The sequence below is a fragment of the Physcomitrium patens genome, chromosome 14 (genome assembly GCF_059467195.1).
Source record: "Physcomitrium patens ecotype Gransden chromosome 14, ASM5946719v1, whole genome shotgun sequence".
Taxonomy (NCBI): Eukaryota; Viridiplantae; Streptophyta; class Bryopsida; order Funariales; family Funariaceae; genus Physcomitrium; species Physcomitrium patens.
In genome coordinates this window covers 16399585-16422419 of record NC_143423.1, presented here as the reverse complement: position 1 = coordinate 16422419, position 22835 = coordinate 16399585, and the positions used below count along the sequence as shown (strand labels likewise).

At 40.5% G+C, this 22835-nt stretch overlaps 3 protein-coding genes across 4 annotated transcripts; all 3 read left to right on the top strand.

Moving 5' to 3' along the window:
• The first annotated feature begins 3419 nt into the window (after positions 1–3419).
• Positions 3420–7093, top strand: LOC112291497 (uncharacterized). The gene is made up of 9 exons (XM_024538997.3): positions 3420–3527; positions 4252–4321; positions 4594–4661; positions 4852–4913; positions 5349–5430; positions 5600–5836; positions 6041–6169; positions 6428–6489; positions 6748–7093. Exons 1-9 carry the CDS (start codon positions 3474–3476, stop codon positions 6881–6883), a joined length of 900 nt encoding a protein of 299 aa, XP_024394765.1. The 5' UTR covers positions 3420–3473; the 3' UTR covers positions 6884–7093.
• Positions 7094–9202: 2109 nt separating this feature from the next.
• Positions 9203–11882, top strand: LOC112291498 (cytochrome b5). Its single transcript, XM_024538998.3, has 3 exons — positions 9203–9481; positions 10938–11004; positions 11341–11882. The coding sequence occupies exons 1-3, from the start codon at positions 9386–9388 to the stop codon at positions 11607–11609; spliced, it is 432 nt and encodes a 143-aa protein (XP_024394766.1). The 5' UTR covers positions 9203–9385; the 3' UTR covers positions 11610–11882.
• A 3116-nt stretch (positions 11883–14998) lies between these two features.
• LOC112291480 (transcriptional elongation regulator MINIYO) lies at positions 14999–22591 on the top strand. 2 transcript variants are annotated; one of them, XM_090256057.1, is made up of 11 exons: positions 14999–15490; positions 15948–16328; positions 16465–16548; positions 17216–17550; positions 17701–17894; positions 18048–18153; positions 18397–18663; positions 19030–19227; positions 19492–21765; positions 21950–22153; positions 22316–22591. In XM_090256057.1, the coding sequence occupies exons 4-11, from the start codon at positions 17383–17385 to the stop codon at positions 22487–22489; spliced, it is 3585 nt and encodes a 1194-aa protein (XP_090112183.1). In that variant the 5' UTR covers positions 14999–15490; positions 15948–16328; positions 16465–16548; positions 17216–17382; the 3' UTR covers positions 22490–22591. The 2 variants fall into 2 exon arrangements, with proteins under 2 accessions (XP_090112183.1, XP_024394699.1); XM_024538931.3 differs by lacking the exon at positions 15948–16328.
• Positions 22592–22835: the final 244 nt, after the last annotated feature.

The window sequence follows — 22835 nt, the reverse complement described above, 5'->3', positions numbered from 1 at the left end:
TCCAAAAGGCATGATGTTGTATTCAAAATGTCCATATCTAGTTTGAAACGTAGTCTTCTATTCATCTCCTTCTTTGATGCGTACTAGATTGTATGGTCCCCGAAGATCTATTTTTGTATAGATCTTAGCTTGATTCAGCTGATCAAGAAGTCCAGATATTAAAAGTAGTGGATACATGTTCTTGATGGTAGTCGTGTTGAGTCCTCGATAATCAACACACATCCGCAATGATCCATCTTTTTTCTTCACAAATAGAATTGGAGCTCCTGCTGGAGATTTAGAATGGCGTATGAAATTCTTAGCTAGATTTTCTTCAATATACTTCTTGAGTTCAGTTAACTCATTTTGTGATAAACTGTAGATTGGTCCAAATGGCAGTTGTGCTCCTTCTTGAAGGTCAATTGAGCAATCATAGGGACGATATTTTGGGAGTGTATCTGCATTCTTTTTTTCAAATACATCTTGAAATTCTTGATATTGGCTTGGAATGCCACTTGAAGTCTTTGCACCATTAGAAACGGGTGTGGCATAATTAATATATGGTGATTCTTTCATAGCAGCATGCAAGAAAGCTTTTACACCTATAAATACGGGTTTAATTGAACTGGACTTATGACTCTCTACTTGATTAACTACACTGTTAGTTATACTTTTAGAGAAAGTAAGAGTTCGGAAAATCCAGTCTATTTGAGGGTTGTATTTTTCTAACCACGATAAACCTAAAATGATTGGATTAGAAGGAGATCTAATGATATTAAATAATACAAAACTATTATGACCATTGATTATTACTTCTATAGGAAGGGTTTCATGAGTAATATCTCCAGAAGACAATGGACGACCATCTATGACTTCTACACGAACAGGTTTAGTTTTCTTTACTAAAGATATGCTATGTCTTTTAGTAAATTCTTCATCTAAAAAACACGCCGAGGCTCCTGAATCTAATAAGGCAGAGACTTTGTAATGTTTAGGTCCTAAAATAACATTTAATGTAAAACAAAGAGAGGGCTCTAAGGAGAGAATAAGACCTTTACTAGATGTTATGCAAGGTTCCAGCCACACAGTTCCTATTGTAGGTGGACAAACTCGTTTTCTGACATATTGTCTTCTTTGACAACCATACTCCTCATTTTGTGGTTGCGTCCTTTCTTTGGACAATATTGAGTAGTATATTTTGATTCTCCACAATATAAACATAATTCTTCTTGACGACAACGAGTCTTTTCTTGCTCAGTAAAAGATTTGAAACATATTCCATCTATTTGCATATCTTCTACTTTCGAATATATGTGTTGAAGAGATGTTGGTGTTGCCATTGAATTATAGTAACGTTGAGGTCCACTTGTATGGTTCTCAGATCAAAATTCAAAAAAGTGATTGTCGCGCTTCACAGCAAAGTCAATTACTTGACTCAATGTTTGAGGATCAGGTAAGTTGAGCATTAATTTTTTTACCTCATATTGTAATCCGTAGAGAAATTGGCTAATAAGTGCAGCATCATCCCACTTGATATCAGTTGCAAGTTGTCAAAATTGTGAAGCATATAACATTACTGATCGATTGTCTTGTCATAAAATATAGATCTTATTAGTTGCAACACGAATTGCATCATGTTCTCCATACATAGATCAAAATTCCGCCAAAAAAGCCTCTAGATTATCCAATATTGGATCTCGTCGTTCAAGAAAAGATGAAAACCACGATAGTGTCGAACTTGAAAGAAGCGTTCCAATGAATCTAACTTGTGATCCTGGAGTTGGATAGCTTTGGAGTTGAAGTTCAATCACAAGTTACACTTGATTGATAAATCCTCGAAACTTGGATCTGGTGCCATCAAACTTCTTGGTTAGGGCACTTCTTGGTTTTCTAGCATTTGAAGGGCATTCCACTATAGGAGAAAGGATATGGTTTGGTGCAGATGTTGAAGCTCCAACCATTTCTATATCTTCACTTCCTGCCAATCTTGTTGCTCCTTGTGGTGGTAAATTGAGTTGATGCATCGCAAGCATTAACTCCCTCAATCGCTCTTGCATTTGTGCCATTGCACTCTTCATTTCAAGAAGTTCTGCCATGATAATACTTAGAAGAGAGGACTTGAGAACAAAGAAAATACTAAGGACAATATCAGTTTAGAAGAGGGTAATCTGTAACTTCTAATATGCTTGTATCTTATCAAGAAAAAGGGATAATCCATTCTTAATCAAGATTAGACAAAGCTCTGATATTGTAGGTATACTCTTGTCAATCTGTCAAGGATAAGAACTCGATGAAAAAACAATTCAGACAAGTGAGCCTTCACTCAAAGAAAGGTAACAAAATATAAATAAATAAGTATATATATTGAAAGAGAAACTGGAATGGCTATTGCCAAAAGACAAGAAAACTAGAGACCCTTGAAACTAGACTGGAAGCAAGAAAGAAGTTGACAAGAGTGAAGAAGCCTTCACTCTTGTCTCTATATATACTATCTAACTAGGGGCTACGTGGCGACGTTCTATAGGACCTCCAATATGTGTTGACTTTATAGAACACATGCCTTGACTTACAAGGCAAGTTTTTCTACGTGTAGGCCACATAGTTAGCTTGATCTTTAAGCTAACAACATGTGTGGCACATGGCCAACTTGTTGATGACGTTTCTAATCCAAAAAGTCAATTAAAGACACCTATGAAGTCAAAGCAGCGTCTATGAAGCTTCTAAGAAGCTTTCATATTAAATACTATAGAATTAATTTACTTTTACCTACTTTTACTTACTTCTACCTATTTGTATATGTAATTACTAGCTTACATGATTATATCCATGACAGTAATGGACATTTGGAAGCCATAAGCCTTCTTTTCAATATTTGAGGTTATTTATCATATGCAATAATACATCTAAGATAAAGAGGTAGAAATAGGGTATCAACGGGCATCCTTATCTAATGGACATTTGGAAGCCATAAGCCTTTTGTCCTGGATTTGAAGTTGTTTATCATGTAGAATAGTACATCCAAGATAAAGAGGTAGAAATAGGCTATCAAATGGGCATCCTTATCTAATGGACCTTTGAAGGATAAATTTCTTACTCTTGTGTCTATTGATTATGACTAATGAACTAACATTTGGATAAAGAGTGTTCATCCACTTGATCCACTCTTCACAAAATCTCAATTTCTTCATGGTTTGTTTGAGGAAGATCCAATTAACTCTGTATGCTCTCTCTAACAATAGTATGACTAGGTCCTGGTTGCTTTCTTTGGCCCAGTGGGTCGATTCCTAGGCCCATCCACACTCAGCTACACATATTCATCCATCCACCCATCCATCCATCTTCTGGTTCGGAAAAGCGGCATCGTCGTCGTCGTCCTCAGCCTCCGCAGGGCTCCCCCATGAGACGGCGGGACATGGCGCATCACTGTGTTTTCAGAGTTCTGCCTGCAGTAGCAGCAGCAGCTAAAGATCGGGAGCAGTGCTAACACGGGCCTAATGGCAATGGCGGAGGGCAACACCAGCTACCTCGGCCTCACTGCTATCATCACGGTCACACTCCACCACCTCCCACCATTCTCACCAATTCATGTTTCTGCTATCATTTCTCACTTTGGAGTTAGAGATTTCGTTTGCGCGCCTTTGTGGTACTGTAATTGCCGGCCAGCCACGGCACCGCTTAGATTGCTCGCGAGAGCACTTCCTAACATGATTCATACCACAGGCTTGCGAGGGAGATGCGAGAGAATTCCTTGTAATCAGATACTTGGGTCGTGATTTCTTTGTGGGGTTGCGCTCTTTTTGGGGGTCAGAAATTTCGGTTCAGGTGTTCGTGTTAGCTGTGCTAGGTCCCTCCCTTATGCATTGGATGTTATTTTAAAGCTTAATTGTGTATTTTATTAGTTGTTCATGTGGTGTACAATCATGATTGTGGAGGCCATAAATTGTATTAACATTTACTGGGTTGTTAGCAGTTGTTAGCTACTCACGTCGTGTCATTTCTGGAATGAAAAGTAATATCGAGCTTGACGTTTTTTTTGTTCGTTCTAGGTTACTTCTTTGCTCATTAGTTTTGTGTTTGCTTTGTGGGGTTGCACTAGTATACCAGCGTTATAGTTAACCATGGGAAGTTTTAATTGTTGCACTGGTTTTTTTGAACAAATCACTCTTTATGCCGGTCAAGTCATATATATACATACCTACATTTTAAACTCTTTTCGTAGTGAAGTGGTGCAAATGGAAGATCTTGACTTTCCTTGGGTGATAAATTTTGCAGGCGGTGTTTCAGTTTTCGTTTTTCTGTGTTGCAGCAACATTGAAGATTGACAAAGTTACAGATTTCGCAGGTAAGGTCTCTTTTAACTACTTGAAATCAATTGGTTTTCCACTTCTTGAAAGTCATGACTGCAGGCATTGTACTCACTCGGAGCTCATCGCATTCACTCTAACTTTTTATGATGTACTTTTTTGTTTGGCGTAGATTTAGAGAGCTTAGAAAATTGTTGGTGATGTTCGAAGCGGAGGTTATGTTCCACGATGTCCTATACCGACTAAGATGTGGTAGAGTGCGTTAAAGAGGCTCGTTATGCTAATATTAGAAGTCCTGTTTATGAATCAGGTGTATCCAATTTTGTCATACTTGCTGTTACAACCTTCCTTCTCAATGGCACACACTACTTCCGCCAGGTCAGTCAAGGACTTACATTAGTAATTTTTACAGCAATCTGTTCGCCTTATTTTGTTCCGGGTGTAATTGAATGTCATTCTGAGTCGCGGAAGCTATGCCTTGTGCGAATTCACTATAGAAAACAGAGTTTGGGAAAAAAAAAGTGCTTCAAGATGACAAAGTGCGGGTATCTTGGGCCCGGGGTTGCAGACAGTATTGACATGCTTGGCTGTGGCGTGGGGCCTTCGATTGTCAATCTTTCTTCTGTTGCGGTACGGAGTTGTATCATTCTTCTAATCAAAACTTGAGCCTCGAATTGACACGATTGCATTGTTTCATATTTTGATAATTTCTTCACTAGGAATGAACTCAGGTGAAGAATCTTACAGGGTATGATGTCGATTATTCCATTTATACCTTGCTTGGCTTTTGGGACGTCATTACCCAAACGCTAGTGAATGTGTACCATGCTTAGGTCTTTCTAAGTTTTTTACATGTTTGATTCCCTCTCTTTGTAGGATACTTGTGTACAGAGTTCTGTACATCAATGAGTAAGAGACGAATGTAATTGGAGGGCGATCACCTCAAATTTCTACAAGAGCTTCTAGTTTGAGAAGCATACTTTGTACATCCCGTAGCAGCATGCAAGTTGTTTCAACTTTAAACTAATTGAAGCATAGCTAACAGTCGTTGTGGATTTGTGGCAGGATATTGGAATGGGGTGAGGATAGACGCATGGATAACAAGCGAAACAATTTGGCTAGATTTGCTGTGTTTTGGACTCTCCAAGTATTGTTCCTCAACTGAGACTCTCACCTAGTTGATTTTACGCTCAATATGTAAGAACGTTCTGTATCTGATATCTTCTAGACTGAATTTCAGCAGTATTTTATCACATTAACTCGCATGGGTCAAGTGCATCTATCTGTTCTAATTTTGTCCACGTGTCTGATGATAGGGAATATGGGTGTGGACTGTGTCTCTCCCAGTCACTATTGTGAATGGGATCGTAACCCGTAATCCCGAAATACAAGTGGTCGATGTATTGGGTTGGGCTATGTGGGGCATTGGCGTGACCATTGAAGCAATTGGCGACCAGCAGAAGCTTCGATTTAAAAGAGATTTAGCGAGTCAGCGCAGGTGGTGCGATGTTGGTGTGTGGAAGTGGTCTCGGCACCCGAACTACTTTGGAGAGGTATGTACATGGTTTGTTGATCATATGTATACTTATTTTGGCGTAAGTCGAAGCTCCATCTTCGTGTCATGTAGTTGTTCTCCTAACGATATGCATGTCAATCTTTCTAGTATTAGTGAATGCTGTTCATTGATTCCACAGTAGACATCTTTGTTTTCCTTTCACTGAAGATTCTGAGGATCATTGTTACAAATTCGGATACAGATCCTTCTATGGTGTGGAGTCTTCGTGGCTTCGACGCCAGTGCTAAAGGGTGGTCAATGGGGAGCTGTAGCCAGTCCAATCTTGATCACCCTCCTTCTCCTCTTTCTCAGTGGCATTCCACTTCTCGAGGTTGGTGCACACACTCATTTTCTGTGGTTTTCATTTATTATTTGCAATATCATTCAATACTTCAAGACACACGCAAAATATATATATATATATATATATATATATATATATATATATATATTTTTTACCGTGAAGTACAATCTCAATTAAGTTATCGTACAAGGTAAAACAAAAGCCCACAATGTCCAATTTGATGCGTACATCTTGGTGTCGCTAAAGAAGAAAGTAAGCCAACCTTCTATGGTTGCCTTCAAGCAGGCATCAGCTGATAAGAAGCATGGAAGCAATCCAGAGTATCGGGCTTATAAGCATAGAACGAGGTACTGTTCGTTGAGGGTTCTTTTAACTGTCTGTCTGGATTTTTGCGTCAGAGAAGCACCGACATGAGAACGAATCTCGTTGTGAATATTTCAGTTTGAACAACTTCTTGCAAGAGTTTTGAGTGATCGATTGGGATTGCTTTGCGTCTTGATCAATATCAACTTGTCAAGTTTTTGTTGTTCTGAGGCTGGAGTGTTGAAGAGACATTCTCTGCGCCTCATCATCATGCCTTAACCACGTGCTGTATTTTGTTACAGCCCTCTCATTCCACTTCCACCTACTCTTTATGGTAGCCTTTCGAAGACGTTGAAGACTGTGTTTCTCTTTGAGTTTCCTTTGTACAACAAAACAAAGCCGGCTGCAAGTGAGGAGAGTCTGCTACCTGAAAGCTAAGTTTAAGGGAACTTTCATGTTACATTTGTTCAGTGTCATGTGTAAAGATAAATGGTTCCTTCCACTTTCAAGGAATTAGCCCTGCTTCTTTTTTCCGGTTGTGGCAGTGTCGCTGTATTCTATTCATTCATTGTCATGAGTACTATGTTAGAAGCATTCCTTATATTATAATAACATCAATAAAAGAAGGGCTGAAAATCACCTTAGGTACGATTGTGAGTATCACAAATTACATGGCTTATGAGTATCTTGCTTCTTATGAACATTGCCGACTCTGAGTTTAGATGATGAGACTCGTGAGAATTGGGACAGGTTAGGAGACCAGCTCACAGGCGGACATCGCGCATTGAGTTCTACATTATTTACGTGGGTTTTTGTAAACTTGCTGAGCATAGTGTGCACTCCGAGGCATAGGAGTAGTTCTCGACAGCGGGTATGAATGTATCCATTTTCATAAACCAACAAACAAACAAAAAAACCTTCGCCCCTACCTCAAATTTCAATGTCTATCCACTCCACCACGTGGCTTCTGCCCTTGCACTGGTCACCATCCAGCTCAATACTTGCCTTTAACAATTCTATTCTACTCAACCGATGTTTCTTTTGTGGCAAAATTGTGCACAATCTCATAGTCCGTACCCTCTTGGCTGTGTTCAATGAGTGGAATATCGTTTTTCAGTGAATCTGCACATGCATTGGTTATCCCACCATGTCAGATATTTGTCAATGTTGCCTCATCTTTTTAAGTTTTTCAGATCTACAAGGACGAACTGCCGTTGAGATGAACTTCGCAATTTGTTTTACACTATCCCAGCAACCCTGGTGCTTCCATTCACACACAACAGTCACCAGGAACTAGCCTGCAGAGAAGTTCACGAACCCAGAAAGCACGTTAATACATTCACTCAAGCTTTGTTCATCTCTTGTATCATTCAATGGTCATGGATCTTCGAACAGTAAGCCTACGACTATTGCCTGATGTCAGAGGTCAATCTGTTCCACCTCAAGCTTGAAGTCCAGGCTGAACGGCGTTGGCTGAATATTGTTAAGACAAAGGCAGGTGGACAGTCAAGCAACGGAGGCTGTCTTGTTTGAAAAGCTAACAACCCCCAAAGGCAGGGAATGCTCTTCACCTTCTCCACCTTTTTCACATCATGCTCATTTTCCACACCCGCCCCTTCCCCGCTTTGCGTTGACTTGATTGCTAGCCCAACATGACAAAGAAAACGCCGCTTTGGTGGCTGGAAAGTAGGTGGCAGAAAACTTATCACAGCTACCAACTCTTCCCAAGCTCTGTTTCATGTTGACGCCTGTGAGGCCATTCACACTGCTCCTGCTTCGACTGTCCATTCTACGGACTCCTGTTTCAAGCTTGGGATGCTTGAAACCATGATGATTTGCAGTGAATGCTGGAAAATCAGGGTTCCAGAGAACAACGTACAGCTGTGTTTTGGTTACTTGTTAACGACCTGTCCAAATGGGTTGAAGCTTCATCCGTAACCGTAACCAGTGACTCTAACCAGAAAAAGCGTGATCCGAATCAGAAACCCTAATCAGAAACCACAGTGTGAAATCTTTACCGTGGCCGTTTGTTTCTGAACAGTGAATACTTAGCGACACCAAAGTGGTTTTAGAGCCACTTTATGCCAGAGTTTAATTAGACAAAAAGCCTGTTTTTACTCATATAGGCAAGGTTTCAACAATGAGGTAAAGGTTGGTGTGAATTTTCAAGGTAGATGGGTCCAAGAGTGACCCTACGCAAGCAATATAGCAACGTTTTCTTACTAAAAAGTTGGCAAGACTTTTGTAATGGAAAGAGTTCCCTAGTGATTTACTTTAATGAATAATATGGAACCTTAGTTTGGGGGGGGGGCAGAAGTTGACGATTGACCACTGCGTCAAGCCCTGATTCAGAAGGGAGAGAGGGATGAACACACAAAGGATGAAGAATGGATGAAAATAATCCACGAGACATCATCACATTCATGAAAACAGGGGTCCAACATGGATCCGATTCCGCAAACGCATGCGCTCTCTCTCCTCCGCTGCTTTTGCACGGTCTCTCGTCTGGACGGATGAACAGTCATTGATGGCTGGTGCACATCCATGAACCCATATATTCATCCATCTATCCATCTCCCATTCCACAAACAGTCTGGAACTCCTGGCCCCTGGAACATCTACGAATCGCCCGCTCGAGATCTACGAGATCTGAGTGAGCGCATTAAGGAAATCTAGGTTCTGGGACGACACTCCCAAGGAGAATCCCTTCGTGCACTAAAACCTCTGAAAACACATGCTCGAGCTGTTGTATCTGGTGCTTGTCGTCGCTCCCCCCTCCCCCCGTTTCTGTCTGCGTCGTTTGAGCGAGCGCTTGCGAGACGGCCACTAGCGGAAGAGTGTGGGGTTGTATTAGTTTGGGTTTCGTAAATCGGCGGGTGGAGAGGAGAACCCAGTAACGAGGTTTCGTTTGGTTGATTGGGCGGCAGAGGTGGGTTAGCTATGGCGGACGCGGGCGCGGAGAAGAAGGTTTACACTTTGGAGGAGGTGTCGGGGCACAACCACGCCAGGGATTGCTGGCTCATCATCGGTGGGAAGGTAAGCCTCCCGTAGTTTTTTGTCCAGGATTTTTTTTTTTTTTTTTTTTTTTTTTTTTTTTTGCTCGGTTTCGGTTTTGGGGTATTGGTGGGGATGGCTATTGCTGGCAGATCTCGTGGATTAGTGAGATTTTTTGCTGATTTGCTGCTGAGTGCATTACTTCGAAGCTGCAGTGTAGTGCTGTGAACTCTGTCATCGTTTGATTCACACATATAGTTTTGTACTGTGGGTCATGTAATGGACTCTCGTGTTCTTGACTACGAAGTGCGTGACTAGACTTCTGGGGTACATTAGTCGTATTTCTTGGCTCTGTTGACGCGAGTTTGGTAGTTGCTACGCCCGAAGATGTTGTAGCTTGTGTGTGTGAGAGCAAGCCTGCGATGTCTTTGTTTATTATAGTTTGTGTAGATGCGGCTTTTACGAACCAGGTAGTTCCATCTTCATTACTAAGTATGGCGAGCGTTGCACCGTTGCATAGGAGTCGGATTGGCTAAGATTCGGGAACCGTCAAACTCATCTATCAATCGAAAGCCCGTGCAGTCACAAGTTTGGTTGTGAATTACTGATATTGAGTTCAGTGAAACGCTTAATATAATTCGCCTGTTATGAGTCAGTAGAAGGTCGAAACGGGTGTGTTGATGGGATTCTACTGTGTTTCTTAACATTCCTTTTTCTTGCACGGTCGCGTACGGTAATGATGCTGCTGCTTACTTACTTTAACTGTATAATAATTAATGTATGAGCATCATTGTTTTGTACGTGAAATTTTATGCTCAAATAAATCTAGCCTGGGGTAGTAAATTGAGTGGATTTCGTTGCGATGTCCACCTTCTCATGCGAATTTAGACTATTCTCTACGTGTTGGCACTTAGAGTAATAGTTTGTTTCCTTCGATTTCTGTTATGCAATCCCAGTATTTTACTCAGACCTTCGAGTATTTAATCGAGAGTGATTGAGATTGTTTTGTTATTGATCTGTCCACAGTGCATGGATTGGATGTACGGTTCCTTGTTGAGGAAGAAGTAGATTTTGTTGCAGTGTTCTGTTGACTTGTTTCTCCATGAATATTCCTCTTCTGCTTAAGGTGTGAGATTTTATTATTTATTGAGCGCGCTTGTTTTTTGGGGGCAAGTAATGTTGTTTTTATTGTGCGGTTTCAGAGTCATTTTTCCAGCAGTGCATTGGGTCGGGTGATTTGTTATATGCGATCTTACGCTGCCTTGTAATTTTGCATTACGCTTCTTCCCTGGCCGTGATTATATTCCGCGATGCTGTTTTCATAAGAAGTATCAGGTGTTAATTTTCAATTTCATCCTTGCCGAACAGGCGTCTCTCTGACGCATTCACATTAGGAGCTAGCTTTACATTCACATTCTTTATAGTAAATGGAGAACAATTACCATTACGATGTGGATATGGTAATGACACCCATTTTGATATTGTCGTGTGATTTCAGGTTTACGATGTTACCAAATTCCTTGAAGATCATCCAGGAGGTGACGAGGTTCTGCTCTCTGCTACTGGTGTGTGTTCAAAGCCCTTAGTGCACTTCATTATCCGGTTCAGTGCTGGCTTGTCACGGGTTAGGTGGATGCACTCTTTTCTGGACTGTTCACTAAATAGGACTCCAATGAATTTGATGAATTTTAAATGATATTCTCATGTTATGAATTTTGTAATCAATGACTTCACCATAAGGATTCGGTGGAGGAGTAGTATGGTACATGTGAAGATCATTGGTGTGAGTAGTGCGGCGAAAAACGCACTGTTCAAAACCATGAAGCGTAGCAACGGAAGAGAACAGCAACATGCAAATAGAGAGGCTTGTGATACCACTGACCATTTTTGATGGATTTCAGGAAAGGATGCCACTGACGACTTTGAGGATGTTGGTCACAGCACCAGTGCGAGATCCATGATGGATGACTACCTCGTCGGTGACATTGACCCTTCCTCATTCCCTGACAAGCCCACATTCCAGCCCGCCAAGCAAGCTGCATACAACCATGACAAAAGCTCCGAATTTCTCATCAAGATATTGCAGTTTGTTGTTCCTCTTGCCATTCTTGCGCTGGCAATTGCTGTGCGATTTTTGACGAAGAATGAAGACGTCAAGAAAATCGAGTAAAAGGTTCTCTTTTATTCTCTTATTAGTTGTTTATTACATGGTTGCTAGCTGTGGCGGCATCTGGTACTTCGTGCATTAAAAGGCAAACAACACCAGAAGTTCCTTGTGCAACAGCCGGGTGGTAAGGTAGGTATTGGGTAGAGATTCAGCGCCTTCCTACGTATCATGTAGGAATGTAGTTACCAAAACTTACATGGAGGGGCATCAATATGACTAGTGAACGGAGGTTATGTCTTTTCCTTTTATCTGAAGTACAATAACTATTATTCGGGAGTTTTTGGGTGACCTGGTTCAGTACACTTCTGAACATTGTTTACGATCAGGAGTGCATTGTTATGCTTCCTTGACACGTGTTAATTGAAACTGTTACGGTAGCATGTCCTGCTTGTAATAGGGTTACCAATGTTTTGATCAGATTTGCTATTGAGCGTATGGGTGGTCCCTCTAGCATACACGATTACTGTTTACATAGGATTGAGAATCCAGGTTCAGGCGCTGTTTCTATTTCTAACACCAATTCTCATTCATGAGCCAACCGACATGTAGGACATTATTTATTTTTGTCTCTTCCCTCTCACTGTACCTAAATGATAAATCTGTACATCTGTACATCTGACTGTTCACACTGCTGATTAAAAGTTAAAACCGACACCACTTTAGGAATCTTTAGTTCAGAGTAGATCTTTCACTCGTTTCTTGGGATCTTTTGTGTACTGGTTTATTTGTTAGTATGCATTTTTTTGTCTCCATTGCCAATAAATTGAACAGTTATTAAAGAATAAAGGTTTGCAATGAAGACGATATACTTTTGTTTAATACAAAAAAGTTCATCAAAGTCTAGCATATGCTTGGAAGTTATTCAATATTAAATTGAATCAAAGTAAGAAATTGTGGGGTCAGGTTTAAGTATTTTTTAATTAGATGGTGCGATTGCAATATCTTTCACTGAGCTTTAGAAAAATATATACCTAAGCATTTGAGTGGAAGAAGAAAAAATAATAGTAAAATATCATTTGCATCGTGTGATTGAGAGAACTCATGGGCTGAAGATGTGATTGTAATTGATAATGTTCTGTGAAAAATAAAATAAATTTGATGATACAAGGATTTGATTAAGCACTGTAAGTATTGTTAGTTAATAGAACAAACAGCAGTACAGAATAGATTTTTATTTTGTAATTATTGTTGCAATGATCATTTGGTAATTTTAAAAATGGAAAGTTAAGTTTAGATTAACTTAGTTTTGGGTCATTTGAAATCACAGCAATGACAACTTCGAAAAAGAAAAAATACAATCATTTTAATGTGTTACCAATTAGTTTTTATGAATAAGTTAAAAATATTAAAGAAGAAAAAAGAAAACACCAACTATTATTGCATACTAATTAATAATACAAAAAGAGATATACAAGCAAGTAAGTACAAAAATCTTTATATTTTTTCTGTAGTATAAATTGATCTTCAACTCGAAATTATTAATATATATCACAAAAGTTGAATGTAATTTGAAGACTGAGGACTTAACAAAAGTAGAATTTTTTAAAAAACACAATAAATAATCCTTTCATATATATATATAATGGGATTTCTATTTTCTATTTTTGAATATCAAAAAAATACATGTGTAATTATTGTTGAAAAATTAAATGTAAGTGTTACAGTAAAAAAAAAAATAAAAAAAAAAGATATTATTTATGTGTATACATGTATATGGTTTTTATTTAGAACATTTTAGTTTTTATATATTTAAGAGTACTAAATTTTGCAATAGCAATCAATAAAAGAAGTTAAAGTAAAAACCAAAATGATTGATGTATCAACTACTAGTAAATTTTTCTTTAAATTATAAATATTAAAAAAATTCACCCATTAAATTTATTATTGAATAAAATAAATTAATATTTTATAAACAAATGATTAAGTATATTATAAATATGTATTTTTTAGGGAGTTGTTAAAGCCACACTCTTCCTTGCCATCTCATGATTGATTCCATCTATCCCCTGTCTCTGTTCCCCATTCCTAGTCCCTTATCACCTTCTCTCCCCCCTCCCTCCCCCCACCTCCAGAAACAAGCTTTACATGGACCTCTCTTTACGGAGGGGTCGTGCCGATAAACGTATTACAAGGATTTTGTTTTACTTTATTTTTCCATCTCTCTTAATACAATAATAAGTTATTATTATTGTTATTCTTAGGCCTTAGCTAACATGGATCAACAAAGAGCTGCAAAGTGGAGTGATAAGGGAGTGTAAAGTAGAGTTCATAGTAGGTTGGGAACATGGGTGGGGGAGGGAGGAGAATGGGGACAAGAGACTAGAAATAGGAGACTAAGGTAGAAATAGACATAATCAATCATGAGATAACACGAGAGGGTGTGGCTTTAACAACATAGAGATGTGGCTTTATTAACTCCCATTTAATTTTTTTTATTATTATAGAGTAAATAATATTTTCAATAATGAAGCTTTTGTAAAAGAAAGTGTGTAAAAAATTTATTCAATTATATAAAATCGACTCTAATAAACCAAGAATAAGTCAAAATCCAATAAATATAAGTATTACTCTTGGGTGAATATTATGGTGGATACATCACATTGCAATTTAATTAACTATTTTTCATCTAATATTTTTCTACATATGTTATTTAACATTTCTCTATATGTGTTATTTTTATTTATATAAAATGCACACAATTATCTAAATATTGCAATTCATTTTTATTCACAGATGGTAGTTGTTTTTAGTATTTCAATTCACAAATACAATCATTTCTAGAAAAATTGAGTTCATCATGACTTTTCCTTTACACCACCAACTTAAATACCCACCATTTATCTTACAATAAATCAATGTTCTCTGTCCGCTAATGCTGTAAAAAAAGATGCTTTAAATCCACTACGATAGCGAATAGTCTGAGCAACACAACACGGAAGCAAAAGTATAAAACACGGTGAATCAAAAAGCAAACGGATAACACAGAAAAAGGTAAAGTAAAAGTAAAAGTATCCAAGATTGAGGGAACGTTGTCGTAAAAGCACGTGTAGACATGCCGGTCTGCAAGTACCCCGGATGGGACCCAGGTCCCCCAGTGCCGGGCCCGCGGCTGGGCCCCGAAGCCGGATTTACCGGCCCCGGCAATTACGTTTGGAACGCAAACTTTTTTGTTCTATCGTAAAAGAACGGGCAGCTCGGGCAGCGCGGGCAGCCAGGGAGGAGAGAGGAGAGAGGAAAGCATTGTGGTGATGTGGCGCGAGAAGCGTGAAGTAGGGCCGGTCGTAGGGGGTCTGCTTTCCGTGCAGCCGCCACGTGGAACCGTGTAGGAGAGGCTGCCCCTTCCTTTTTGTCTTCTTCGCTCTTCTTCACACTCCTCTGCTTCTCCTCATCGCTGGACTATTCTCATCCTTGTGGTCCGCTGCTCTAGTGCCCCCGTCAATCACAATCTCAGAGCAGCTCGCTTGTTTGCTTGCTTACTTGCTTGCTTGCCTTTCATCGCTCCGTTTCCCTACTCAGCTTCAGCGCTCCGTCTCTTCTCCGCTTGACGCGCCAATCGTGGTGGTGTAGGATTGGTAGGGGATTTTATGATAGGGATGAGTCGCGTCAATGAATCGCTTGTGCGTATGGATTTAGTGGAACCTTCAAGCTATAAGATCGCTATGGTTGGGATATAGTTAGGACTTGTGTCGACCGGGTGGTTTAGTGGGAAGCTATACAGCGGCGGTTTGTGATATATTCAGGTGTAGAATTCCATTTTTTGGAAGGAAGGCTCGGAAATGGGATTACGGAGCTGATGAGCTCCCGGGAAGGGTAGACCAGGAGTTGGTGTGCAAGCATTGCGTGTGGATGTTGGCTAGTCGACGAGACATCGGCTCCTTCATTAGGTAAGATTGCTCGCTTCATCTTCTGCTCGATATCTTCTCCTGGTGTGTTTCTTGAAGCGTTTACTGCTCGCTGGCCACGCCGCTGACCCTGGAGTGAGCTGGGGAATGGATGATAACCACGGTGTGCGAGATATAGTATTGGTGGAGTCGCTTGTTGTGAGGGACATGAGGTGTTTTTCGGTTCGATGAAGAAATGTTAGCTACTCTCGAGAACACAGTGATGCAGTTTGCATTGTAGGATACCAGGTGTCGGAGGATTTTTTTGCTCTTTGAAGGTTACACGTGTACACTTATTTGATCGGCTCACATGCTTTAATGGCAATTTGCACTCGTACCTTCACCATTGATAGCAACCGATTCACAGAGAAACAATGTAAAAACTAGTTGGTGTGCAGGTGTTTTATCAACTGATGCTTTCGTGATGGTTTTGAGGAATGGTTTTCGGCTGTTGAAACAGAAATGGGCGTAGATTTAGACGGGAAATTTGAGACAGCAGCTTATGTTCAAGAATGAAGAGTTGTGAAGCGCAGGGTTTGAAGAAAATTTAACTTTCAGGCTCGCATGGGTTTCCCGTTGCGATACCAATATTTCGGCAACACTGTTTGCTTAGAGTTTAATCTTGAGTGTCAATGAAAACGATCTATTTGCAAAAACGTGATTGCATCTGTTCATTTCGACGTGGAGCTTGTTCCGCGACGGTTGTGGAAAGACGGGATGGATTCAATAATCTGTCAGCGACTGATGTCAGTATGAACACGAGAAAACTATTAGTCGTGACTTCCCTGCACATGACCTCGAGAAACTTTGAATGTTGAGGGGCTTGAGAATGTGGAAAAAGGTCATTCTCGACAAAGTGCTTGCATTTTCCTGCCGAGTGAAGCGTTTTATGATTTTCTAATGGTGCATGTTGCTCTACTCTGTTTGTGCGCTTGACTGATGCAGAAGTTTTAAATTGGAAATGTCGAACTGTGCAGTTATCATTGATGCAGTCGACGATCCTTGCAACTGGATTCTGAAAACGCTCGGCTGTGTTGTATCGTCCATCTGGATTTTGCAAGGTACACGAGAGTTTGTTATAGTAATCCGGTAGACATGCCTGATGTTTGCCTGATGTTTACAGCAACTTATCATGATCCATCTTGCTGTGAGGTCTTGCTAGTACTTCGTCTAGGGACCATGCTTATCTCCTTCTGTTTTGGAGGGATTTCCGAAGCTAATTATGTACACCTAGTTACGTATTATGTACAATCATTTGATGGCGTTATGCTGCATTTAAATGGTAATATTCAGTTACTGAATCGTGAACGAGTGATCGGGTAGATTGTGTGAGAATATGTGGTCTTTTTGCATTGGTGTCTCAGAGTAAATTTCTGGGTGTCGGTACTTCTACAAATAGTGTTATCTTCAGATTTGGTTAATTCTACGATTGTCTATATGTTTCAATTCGACTTGCAGTTCAATCTCCTTGGTAGATCAGAAAAATAAAAAATGAAGTTATTTGCAATGACGCAGTAATCATATGCAAGAATGGCTGTTTTGTCAAAATTGATAGTGCGTGTGTTGTATTATGATTATTATTATTATTATTATTATTATTATCATAACAGTGAGTTCCTAATGTAAAGCTGATCACATTGGAGCGGTTTCTCAACGTCAAGGACCAGCAGTACTTAGCGAAGGATTCTTATTACTTGGCAGCTTCACTTATCTTTTTCACCTTCACAGAATGCAGGAAGGTGCCAGTTTTTTCATCTAGCTCCATTTTAGGACCACTATCTTGTCGCCGAATTCGAAGGACTGGTGTGACTTGATTGGTCGCCAGAAGGGGATACGTCACTACGAAATTCAATTTGGAGCGTTTCTGTTGTAGTGGTGGTACAAGTTGAGAGAAAATGGGAATGGATTGGACGGACAAAAAGGGAATGCATTGGACGGATAGATTGGAAGCTATAAAATTGTACATTTTCGATTTGGAAGGAAATGTCATAGCTCGCGATGTGCTGCAGCGAGTGCCCAATGGTTTTACTCTAAGAGAAGCAATTGAACGAACCCGTAGTGCGGTATGTGAACCTATTGTTATAGTTTGTCTCACTGAGCTTCGGACTATGCTTCATCGTATTCCTCTCTACGAAGACACGTTTGCTGGTATTGCAGTGAATTCATCCTTTGGACTCTGCATCGAACTATAATTGAAGAACTCTTTGCCGCAGGATCCAGCCGTACAGGAGTCAGCGTTGTGGCTTGTTGCTGGAGTGCTTTTTAAGGCCATAGAAGGATTGCAGGCTCAGCAAGTGCATTCGCGTATGCGAAACGCCCCCACAAATGCTGCAAATGTCGATGTGGATTGGCAAGCATTATGGACGTTTGCGATTGGCCCAGAGTTAGAGCTTGCCTCGGCGCTCAGGTACGTAACGCGGTGCTTGCTGTTTCGTTCACTGTTCATTTTAGTAAGCGCACTTGGTGTTTCTGGTTGCAAAAGAGACCAGCATATGATATTCAAGCTATCGTGATGCAGTTCTACTTTACAAAAAGTGACTTGAGTAGTTGTTAAGTGCAGATTAGCTTTGGACAGCACTGATACATCTGTGATAGCAGCCTGCTCGAAAGCTTTGCATGCATTGTTAAGTTGTACTGCAAATGAGACGATTTTTAACATTCAAGAGGTATCGTCATTTCTGCATGGATTGGGTACCAGTGTATCTTTCATATTATAAGAAAGAAGATACTGTAGATTTGGGTGCAATTATTGATTTAGATCAAGTCGCGGATGTCTAGGAAGTGAATAATATTAAACCAGGTGATGAACCTAGGGTTCTGCACTTTATGTTGTGTGATTCATGATTAGTAATTTTTATTAACTTTTGCTATATTGGTGTTTTGTATCTAAAAGCGTTTCCTTGCAACAGGGTGTATGGCCTGGAAACAAATCCGTATTCACAGCACCCGTTTTCCGTAGGAAAATAAACCAAGAAGATGGGCTTATGGGAGGTGGACGATGGAAATACCACGTCAACGCAATTGACCTGTATCCTCCATATTATACAGAAAACTCACTCAGTGATACTGAAGAGGACAAGGATTTAATTGGAGATGAGGCAACAGTTACAAGCAAAGATGTCACTGCGGGTCTTCTTCGAATGGGACTTCTGTCTAGGATTCAGTACATTCTTGAGGTTCTTTTTTTTTTTTTTTTTTTTTTTTTTTTTAATCCTGATTCCTTTTCGAGTTTGGTTTTTCTTGCAAATCATCAGCATGTATTGAAACTCCAGGGCGTCCATGTCAAGATGTCTTACACTTGAGCTGTGGGTATGTAGTACTAGTGGTACTTTCATTTTGGAATATTCCCTTTACTGGCGAGACCTTTAGCGGATTTTCTGATCGTATTCACGGTCTTCAATGTTTTGATATGGTCTCCAGCTGTATGTGCGGAGTGATTTTTGGCAAGTTAAGTTGAGTTTATGCTCAACGCTGTTTTGGCTTTACCATTTCAGTCATGCTCTATTACTTACGCTTATAAGTTTGCTTTATTTTGGACGCAGGTAGAGAGATTAAGCTCTGCGGACGAGCATCTATTATATGTGGTCATAGCAGTGTCACGTCACTCTCCAGCGGCTGCCAAAGCTGTAATGAAATGTCCCAGATTGATGGACTCGATTATACAAAGATTCTTGCTAACTGATGAAGATTTGAACAGTGGACTTCGTCCTGCTCATACCAACGCTATTCGACTTCTCAAAGTATGTTTTCCTTGTCTTTCAGATTTCTGTACCACGTTGATATTTCCTTTAATCTTCAGATTGTTTATTTACCTATTTATAGTTTGGATGTTTCATTGAAGTACCTCTGCCTGAATTCATGAAAATATGTAATTCAGTTGCATAGATCTTCAAGGATAAAGACGTTGCAGGATATTCTTTTACCTATGGCCTTTCTGCAATCAGAGCTATCTAGTGGTCTGTTCTACTGCCATCTGAATGAGCATCGTCGGATGTTTGGTACAGATTTTATCTCAATCGAGTACAGCCAATTGCATACGATTTGCAGAAACAGGAGCGCTTCAAGTGGCGCAATGCGAGCTTTACAAACAAGGGTTCCCTCTTCCTTCAGATCCTAGACTTGGTGAAGATTCCTTTAAAGCCGTTTGTTCAACAATTGTGGAATGTCTTCGCCTGTGGCGTGTCTGCGTCAATCAACAGATCGGTATCGCTCTTTTCCCCGATATTTATCCAGCCCTTCGTTGCTGGCTTAAGCCACCTCCCTTGAAGGAAATATCGCCGAAGAACTCCGATGATATACTGGTTTTGGCTCAAGAGTCCTACTCTCTTCTTGAAAGGCTTGCCTGGACTCTTCCCATTCTACACACCCCAGGCTCCATGCACGTAAATTGGGCATGGAACGTAGCTGTTCCATTGGTTGAGACAGCGTTGGATTGGTTGAGCAAGGATCGTATTGCAGCCGTGAACAAAGAGCTGGCGAGTTTGGCTTCTAGAGTGAACATGGAAGCTCAGAATCCTGCCCATACTTCCCTCATGAAGTTGGTGGGGACAGTAGGATCGATTCTTCATTTCCTTGCCACAGTCTGTGAGATGTTCAGTGAGTCCAGTTCGGAAGAAGGCCGGACAACCGGTCTTAACAACCAGTCTCTTCACCCAGTCATTCATAAGCTTGCCATCGCTTTGGTATCGAATGGTTTTCTCACATACAGGAATGGGAAGCAGGGTGATCCAGAATCTACACGTTCTCTGTTACAAACCCTGGAATTGCTTTGGGTTGAAGCAAATGAAGAAACTGCAGTGACTATCACAAGTTGCATGCATGGAATAGTGCGGCTGCTTAGTGTCACTGACCAACTGTACCAACAATTGGAACAGAAGACGAACGAAGTTATATTTGAGGGTTCTTCAATACAACAAACTCTATCCAGAGGGCTAATATCAGCAGCTGACGGAGAGTTGAGGGACCTTCTCGATATTGTCGGGAAGGAGCTTATTGCAAGGAGATATCTCATGGTGTCACTTGAATCTTGCGAAAAATCTGGGCCTGCTCCTGGTTTAGGCTTGGGTTGGGGGCAAGTGGGAGGCGGAGTGTGGTCAAAACGTGGTCTTCATGTTAAAGGAATTGCCAGACTCGTGACAGAGTTACTTGAAGTTTTACCTCTAAGCCCAGCTGGTGGCAACGCTTTAGCTAATGAGGTTCTTCTGTGGAGAATGAATTGTTGTTTGTGCGCTGCAGCTGTTGCTGGTCCTGGAGATGGTGATATCATTCAACGGATTTGTTCAAATGTGATGTTGCATCCTAGCACATTGGCAACACTGCTCCAAAGTTTGGATGCCACGTTGAAACCAGACAAAACTGAAGTTCAAAAGGCGGATACAGTCAATGTTTATGAGGATATATCCAAGATATTATTAGAGCATTACAGGAAGGTTTGGTTATGTGGAAAACCCGACAAATCTTCTCGTGGGAGAGGGAGCAAGAATGGCAAGCCTATGAAGCTGAAGACTAGCCTCATATCTTCGAAATTGTCAAATTTAAGTGAAGAAAGTGCCAAGTTAGCTGCAGAAAAAAGTCGCAATGAGAGCCTTGCAAATGATGTGGTTGCTGAATGGGCAAATCAAAGACTACCGCTGCCGCCCCACTGGATTTTTAGTCCCATGGCCATTAATCTAGGTGGATTGAATGACGAAACTCGAGGAAATGCTCCAGAGTGTACAATACTTGAGAACGGCAAGTTTATTATCAGTCAAGATGAGCAGATCGGGATGGAAGACGCAATTAAGTGTGGAGTCGTGTGGCTGTTAGGATTGGAAATCTTGAGTCAATCGGTACAGTTGCAAAGTGAGGAGCACGCGTTGAGAGCCATCCCAATTGTACGGAAAGTTCACGCATTATCTGGCCTCTTTGTGCTCGGAGATGACATGTTTCTCAACGAGTATCTGAAAGACTGTGTCAGCTGTATGCAGCGGTTGTATGGAAGATTCCTTGATGCCAGTGGCCCACAGGCCTCAAATGATCCTAGGCAGATACTGGACTTTGAAGGTGTAATTGATGAGGACTATCGTGATTTCATTGAGATTCTAGTGAACAAGTTTTCCTCTGCATCTTCTACAAATGCAAGATTTGGTCGTCAAGTGGCACTGTACTTGAGACAGGATATTTCTGCCTCCTTACGGTTGCTGACATGGCTAGCTCTAGCTGCCTCTCAGTCCTTGAAGCTTCTACCTCCGCTCTCAGAGTGTGGCACGAATCCTCGTAGATATCTTTTTCCTTTTGAGGTACCCATTTGCACTCAACGTATTCTCCACTGTCATAAGTGTGACTTGAACTTTTACGTTCGTTTGTATTCCTACTTGGCTACTCAGCAGTCAAGGTTTTAAGTTGTCTACGACAGTAACAATTATAATAATTAGCAATAGTTATTTGTAGGGCCTCACTGATTGCATGTGTTTTGTGTTGCAGAAAAATCCGCAAGTAATAGAAGCATTTGCGTATGCATGGACATCAGGTGCACTTGATGTTGCAGATACTGAGAATTGTATGGCACACGCACAATCTCTACATCATCTTGCAGCTTTTATATTCCAGGAAGGGATGGAATCACAGGATCATATGTTGAGTAAGACGGCTAAGGCTCTTTTCGCGACCCAGAGACTAGAGGAGCAGGTCTATATCGCTTACACTGATTCTTCTGTTATGATCTTTTTGTTCAATCTCCAGTTTAAAACCTCACCATTTGGTGCGCATGGACTTCATACTTCTCTCCTTACATCCCTAAGTCTGCTACATCGAGATGCTCAAGTTCCTACTCTGTATGCGTGTTTGCAGGACTTCATGAAGAAGATGGTGGAATACCCACTAACATTTCCAGCAGAACCGATTTGCTCAGAAGAATTGGAAAGACGTCTCAACATCATTCAAAATGTATGCGGTAGTGACAACACCATAGTGAATAATGTGACGCGGTTACGTGGTATCCTGGTTGGAAGCGTCCTCAGATGACAGAGGATTTTATTCGTGTCAAGTATAAAAACGTTGATGTTGAATTTTGGGATAACCGAGTCTTCGTTAATGCAATCAGTGTACAAACTGCTTTGATTCTAATACTGAACACCATTTTTTTTTTTTTTTTTTTTTTTTTTTGTTTTTTTAAACAAGGTTGGGTGCATACTTTTCATACTCTCGGCTGCTCTTTACGTTGGAGTTGAAAGGGAGATTGTTGAAATGAATTTGATACCAATATTCCCTATGTTCTTCTCAATGAACCACAAATACACAGATACTCATTTAAATAGAAAGATCATGAGAAGGTGATTTCATACCCTCAACTCATTGATAGACTTCTAAG